This window comes from Triticum dicoccoides, chromosome 3A (assembly GCF_002162155.2).
Source record: "Triticum dicoccoides isolate Atlit2015 ecotype Zavitan chromosome 3A, WEW_v2.0, whole genome shotgun sequence".
Classification (NCBI taxonomy): domain Eukaryota; kingdom Viridiplantae; phylum Streptophyta; class Magnoliopsida; order Poales; family Poaceae; genus Triticum; species Triticum dicoccoides.
The window spans coordinates 523,996,561-524,003,336 of NC_041384.1; the positions used below are offsets into that span (position 1 = coordinate 523,996,561).

Here is a 6,776-nt window from a genome sequence, read left to right on the forward strand (position 1 = left end):
GCGGCGGCGGTGGAGCGGGGGAGGGTGCGGTGGGTCATCGGCGGCGGTGAAGCGGGGGAGGGTGCGGGGGGTCGAGATCGAGATGGAGGGGGATCGAGATCGAGTGTCCTCATGAATATTCAATATTTTATCATATTGAATATGAAAAAATATCATCAAATTTGAAAAAATATTCATGAATTCAAAAAGTGCCGATGAAATTTAAAAATATTCATGATATCAAAAAGTGCCCATGATATTTAAAAATATTCATGATATCAAAATATATACTAATGGCGCACTTCTACAGGGTGCACCATTAGTAGTTTAAACTAGTAATGGCGCACTGTGAGGCGGTGCGCCATTAGTAGTTTTGCAAAAAAAGAATAAAAAAATTCAGTACTGGCGCACTCCATGTCTGGTGCGCCATTACTAGTTAGAACTAGTAATGGCGCACCAGAGGTAGGATGCGCCATTAGTATGTATGTAAAAATGAAACAAAAAAATTATCACTAGTGGCGCACTAGTTTTCTGGTGCGCCATTAGTGTCTTCCACACTAATGGCGCATCACCAACTGGTGCGCCATTAGTATATAGTAGTGGCACACTACTTCCCTGGTGCGTCATTAGTGTCAATCCTATCTATAGCCCTTTTCCTAGTAGTGGCAGGGCCCTGTATACATACAAGAAGAGGTCATCCATCGGAATTAGTTGCCAGACGCCATTGAGTATATAGGTCCTGCTCGTCCTCATTCTCGTGATCATCACCATTGTCATCTCTCCCTTGGTTATAAATTTTTTCAAGTATAGGTGGTGGAATGTTCAGAGGACCTTGGAAACACAAGAAGGTTAATTAGTAAAGGGAAACTAGCTAACCCCCATGCATGTGGATGAAACAATTATAATTACAGTGGAAGAAAAATGTACCGAAACCATAAGGATTCATGCAAAAACAGTGCCACGAGTGGTGGCAGCAAACACAAGACCCTCGTATTGAATTGCATCACAGTACTCATCCGTGTACAAAAATTGATCTTTGAGCAATATCCATCGTGGTGCGGAAGTATGGACAACAACAAGCTTGTCAAAGATAGCAACAACTTCATAGTTCTTGTAATCCCAAGAGCGGTTGGGAACTCGACAAATTGCTATCTTCCGTAGACGACAGTCACCATGATCATATTTGAACGTATGTAGATCATATGTGTGCTCAACCTCAGGGAAGTCTGTGATTTTTGGAAGTGGAACCCGGTGACGAGTGTACACATTCACAAGTTCCCACTCGCAGTTATACCCAATATAAACAACCCAATCTCCATTTGCGCCTCCCCAAGCCTTACCCTCAAGTGATGGCATCTTAACATCACACGTATCATTATCAAGCGGCATCAACTTGCACAAGGAAACGCTTCCGTCGTCCCCACGCCGGCGACCAGCGTCATGGTGAAGAAGATAGGGGAGATCAAACTGCTCCTGAACCTTGGGTTCTTTGCAATGATGTTATTTGTTGAGTCGACAATGGACTTGAACGAACCTGCCGTGCTAGCCGAGGTGATGACGTCGCACCGATCAATGAGTTCCTACACCACGTCATCTTTCATATCGGAGCTAGAATAACAGGGTCATTTACGGCATGTTCCCTCCATGGAGAAGACGATCAAACAATGATAGAAGGAAGGGTGAAGGAAAATGGAGGGAGGAAGAGCGTGCGACAGCAATTCCAAATCGAGGGGGAAAGGCGAAGAGGCGGTGGACGGTTGCCACGGTACAAGAAGAGGCTAGTGGGGAGCGAACGGTTGCCACAGAGGTCACACATTGACGACAAGGCCGAGTGAACCACATGCCTTGTATCGCACACACCTTGATCCGGCTGACCGTTTCTTTTGTGTTGCCTAATCACAAACAGTTCATCCGAGTGAAACGTATGTTGTGTATCGCACACACCTTCATCTGGCTGCCCGTTTATTTTGTTCCTCATCGCAAACAGTTAATTGAACTGAACTGTATGCCTTGCATCACACACGCAACTAAAATCCGAATCGTGATTGATGCATCCGTCATCGCAAAGGTTTTGCACCTTTTTGATGGTTTTTTACACCATCGTCTGCGATTATTACATCGCACACAGTTTTGTTGAAAAGTCTCTGATCGTAGTGTCGCGTTAGCAGCATCCTGCAGTAGTGTGGGTTCCCCACACGCAGCCCAAACGCCTAGGCTGTTTGACAATCCCATATCCAACCCATATGTGGGGCAGATATTGGGAGACCGGAGGCGCCCGGATACCGCCGCCACGTCGGACCGACCAACTATGGCCCACGCCGGCCCCACCACTGTCCCCATAAAAACCTCAGTCAGTGTGACAAACCCTAGTCAAACCCCACTCCTCCCAGTTCTCTCAAACTCTCCGGTCCCCTCCCCTTCTTTCCCAATCTCTCCCGTCCCCTCCGCCATGGCCGAAAGCAGCTCCGACAATATCGACTAGATGATCTAACCGCTGACTCATCGAGCTCATCCGCTCCGCTTTGCTCTCCGCCGCTCGGGGATAGGTCGGGCTAGGGGCTCCTTCTCCATGATGTCTTCATTGGTAGGTTGGTCGGTTGATCTACGTATTATGCATGAGTTTGTATGGATTTGGTTGCTGATTGTGGTTGTGGAGTGAGCAAAATAAACTCTGCATGATCACCAGTGGACGCACTTGTGGGCATATATGGCACCAGATTAGGCAATCCTGGTTGTAGATGCTCTTAATATGTACAACTTGGAACTGCGTATGTAGGAGCAATGAGAGGCCTACTCGGGTGACCCCTGGCGGCCGATTTCACTATTTTGACCCTTTTTAGAAAGTTCTGCCAGATCTGACCTTGGTTCGTAAAATATTCGGGATCTGACCTTTTTTCTACCGCCATTGGCCTCGGTGGTAGGGTGGCACAACCTACCGACTGGATGTCTGGCGGTAGGACTTACCTGCACCGTCACGACCATTTGGTGTGGAAAAGACCCTACAACCATGGTCCTTAGCAGTAGGTTGTGTTACCCTACTGCCATAGTCCTTGATGGTGGGGTCTTCACCTTGGTTTTTTACATGTATGCCTCTATAATAATTGCATGCATGTCCCTGCCGCCAAGGACCTTGGCAGTAGGATCTTTTCCACACCAAACGAGCATGACGGGGAAGGTAAGCCCTACCGCCAGAGTCCTAAGCGGTAGGATGTGCTACCCTATCACGGGGGAGACTTGTATGAGATCTCACATTTAGATGAGATCAACCCCCCAAAGAATCATATTTAGACATTAAAAAAACTGAAGTTATTTGCCAACATCCGTGTGGCGTATGTTCACAACTCCGGAAAAAATTAACTCAAAATTCGATGTACACTTGGAGATTCAAAAAAAGACAAATTTGAATATGAGCAGTGACAACTTTTGGTGAATAGTACTTTGACACTATTCACATTTGATTTTGTCTTTTTTTTATTTCTATTAATATGAGTTGAATTAGGAGCTGAAACTTTTTGAGGTTGTACATTAAACACTGATGTATGTCTACAATTTTTTTGAGAATGTTTGAACGTATACATTTTTTTCAAAAAAAAAATCAATCTCATAGATCTCGCATAAGCCTCCCTCACCCTATCGCTAAGGATAATGATATACGGAAAATGATCAGATCCCAAATTTTTTAGAAAGCATGGTTTTGAAAAAGATCAAACAGTGAATTTGGCCACCCTGGCCGCATCCACTGTGGTGGAGGACAGTCGACACGTCTCCGTCGTTTCAGCCTTGCTCCCTCCCACGCCTGCAGAAAAGCAAGCAAAGCCAGGCCTGACACGCGACTAGACTATCTTGTCTTACTTCGGAGGGCCACCCCGTCATTAAACCAGAAAAAACCCAACCCAACCCATCCCGGCCAAGGCCAACTACCAGCACCCCGAACAAGCAGCAACTGTTACATCCCTCTCCTCCACTCACCAGCACAGTAGAGCAGAGAGCTAGTCGCTCGCGCGGGCAATCCAAACCTTTCCCTATTCTTGCAAGGTCTCGGAAACGGAAAGGCCCCTGCTCCGCTGCGCGTTTGCGAGTTTGGGAAGAATCCTTGCCTGCCGGAGGGGGGGGAAACGGGCGAGATGGGGCGAGGGCGCAGCGAGATAAAGAGGATCGACAACCCCACGCAGCGCCAGTCCACCTTCTACAAGCGCAGGGACGGCCTCTTCAAGAAGGCCCGGGAGCTCGCCGTCCTCTGCGACGCCGACCTCCTCCTCCTCCTCTTCTCCGCCTCCGGCAAGCTCTACCAGTACCTCGCGCCCACCGTCCCCTCGTAAGCCAACCGCCTCACCCGCCTACCCGCTCAGTTAACCTCTCTTTAAATGTGCTGATTTGGTTGTACGCCCGCCCATGTTTTGCTCACGCATCTCTTGTTCTTTGGCAGTGTCAAGGAGTTCGTCGAGAGGTACGAGGCTTCGACGCACACCAAAGTTTGGTCCGACATCCGCCAGGTATGTGAGTACTTTGCAATGCTTCGATTCAGAGTGATGATTGACAGAGGCCCCCTTTTGCATCGAGCAGGAGAGGCGCCGCGAGCTGGAGAAGGTGGCCAAGATGTGCGACCTCTTGGAGAAGGAACTGAGGTAACCATGCATACATACATACATGGCCGGCCACAGCGCGCGTGGCTGCGCTGCGCCTGTTCTGAACTCGCCGTGTGTTAATCTGTCTCTAGGTTCATGACGGTGGACGACGGGGAGCGGTACACGGTGCCGTCGCTGGCGGCGCTGGAGCACAACCTGGAGGCGGCCATGCACAAGGTGCGCTCCGAGAAGGACCGCAAGATCGGCGGCGAGATGAGCTACCTCGAGAACATGGTGAGTGTGTGCTGTACCCCTCTTCGATCGACTCGTTTTGCGTATTTTCTACTTAGCGGCGACTCAGTGTTTTGTTTCGTGCTGCATGCAGATCAGGGGGAAACAAGCGGAGCGCTACGGTCTGTGTGACAAGGTGAGCGCTTCTATAGATTCTTTCCAAGTTCCTGCGGCGTTCATCATTAGTGTTATTATTAACCACACAGGACAAAAACAGTACCCAGTCAGAAGATTTGAAACCCTTCAATGAATCTGAAGCAATAGTAGTAGTAGTACTAGTTGAAGTAGCAACTGGTGGTGATTTATAGTTGCATGACCATCGGTGGCAGGGTTCCATGATGATGCCCCGGTTGTGCTTAGTTTTAACCTGAGCCTTTTTTTGCTAGTGTTGCTGAATTGGAGAGCCCCAAACGAAGCAAAAAGGCTTACTATTGTACTCCTTTTTAGCACTAGTAGATCCTTATGGTTGAAAAACGGGCGCCATATAGATCACACTGTTTCTAGAACAAAAGTCAAGAAATTTAATCCGTACGTACTTGTAGAGGGACTGTTCCATGGAATAGGACCTTGGTATAGATGCCTGGATATACACAGACCGTAGCAAAAATAGGCGTTTCTTTTTCCCATCTAGAAAAAATAGGATTCCATCCGAAATGAGCCTCCATCAAGAGGAGGAGGCGTGCTCGCCCTACTCATGGTAGCGCTCAGTAAATGGAGTGCTCCATTGCAAGGCACGAAGTGACACAAGCCTACCGACCTACAACACGTAGACCCGTTCATTGCAGCTTCTTTACATTGGAGGTGGAATAACTTTTCACTCCCTGCAAGCAACGGCGTGAGGCTAAGGCCAGGCTAGCCTACGTGCACCGCAGGGTAGCCTGCCCAAGCCTATCTGAACTGGACAGCTAGCTAGTACACTCCCTCCTTAAACAAATATAAAAGCGTTTAGATTATTATTTTAGTAATCTAAACGCTTTTGTATTTCTTTACGGAGGAAGTACTATGCTTTGGCGCATGTAAACTTCTTTACATTTTTTTTACTTTGTTTCTTTCAAGAATGTTTATCAGTCCACGAGTTTTATGTTCATGATATTTTGTGCTTCTCACGACCAATCCAGCTACAATTTGGTTATGTTTATGTAATTTTATTATCCACAGCTCGCTCATGCTCAGAGCCTCAAGGTCGTTGAAGGTGGATCCACCTCGCTGAACAACGGCCTGGACCTCAAACTTGGTAGGTTCTCCCAGTCGATTCAGAACCTAGTTACAGTACAAGTAAGTAGGTCGCAGATCTGACGTGTGCCTTGTGCAATGTTTGCAAATGCACGCAGGATTCAACTAGGAACGGGTGAAAGCTTCTGGCCGTGGGGTTCTGCTCTAGTGTTGCTTTTGAGCTCGAGTGTTATGTCAGGTTGAAATATTCTGCAATTTCCTTCGAAGGGATTGTATGAACTTGTAAGAGACCACTGTCTTATGAGATGTTTGGCTTAGGCTGGACTGGGCTGTGCGTTGTACCTCCAATAGGTGGAATGTGATACCAGTCCAGTATTGCAATAATGTAGTTAACGGTCACCTTATGCTCTAGTTCATGCGTTCTTTGTCAATGTGGACTATTCGTGTTTTTCTTGATTTCTGCCACTTATTGTGTTATGTTCTTGATTACGTCTTCATCTCTGTTGCTTATGGATTTCTATCACCTTTACCAAACATCCTATTCCCAGGCATGCTGGCCAGCTTCTTCTAATTTCTTGCCGGTCTTTATTTTGTTTGAAACTGAAGATATAAAATTGTGCAGTTGAGTCGTGGAAAAAGTGAGATCACAACAGCAGCAGAAAAAAAAATCATGAACAATAAACTGTTTTGCAACAATTCTAGTAAAAGAGAAAAGAGTCTCAAGTTGAAACAATGAAGAGAGCAACAAAAATGAGCTCAGGGATGAAA

General features: G+C 47.0%; 1 protein-coding gene across 1 annotated transcript; it reads left to right on the plus strand.

The window, feature by feature from the left end:
- The first annotated feature begins 3,869 nt into the window (after nucleotides 1-3,869).
- On the plus strand, nucleotides 3,870-6,495 carry LOC119268960 (MADS-box transcription factor 32-like). Its single transcript, XM_037550681.1, has 7 exons — nucleotides 3,870-4,294; nucleotides 4,406-4,472; nucleotides 4,543-4,604; nucleotides 4,697-4,838; nucleotides 4,930-4,971; nucleotides 5,994-6,069; nucleotides 6,167-6,495. Exons 1-7 carry the CDS (start codon nucleotides 4,104-4,106, stop codon nucleotides 6,175-6,177), a joined length of 591 nt encoding a protein of 196 aa, XP_037406578.1. The 5' UTR covers nucleotides 3,870-4,103; the 3' UTR covers nucleotides 6,178-6,495.
- The last annotated feature ends 281 nt before the right edge of the window (nucleotides 6,496-6,776 follow it).

Bases quoted from the DNA above. Each gene is read 5' to 3' on its own strand.
- LOC119268960 (XM_037550681.1), top strand. From the start codon at position 4,104: ATGGGGCGAGGGCGCAGCGAGATAAAGAGGATCGACAACCCCACGCAG. The intron at 4,295-4,405 runs GTAAGCCAACCG...GTTCTTTGGCAG, and splicing joins CTCGCGCCCACCGTCCCCTC to TGTCAAGGAGTTCGTCGAGA. The intron at 4,473-4,542 runs GTATGTGAGTAC...TGCATCGAGCAG, and splicing joins TTTGGTCCGACATCCGCCAG to GAGAGGCGCCGCGAGCTGGA.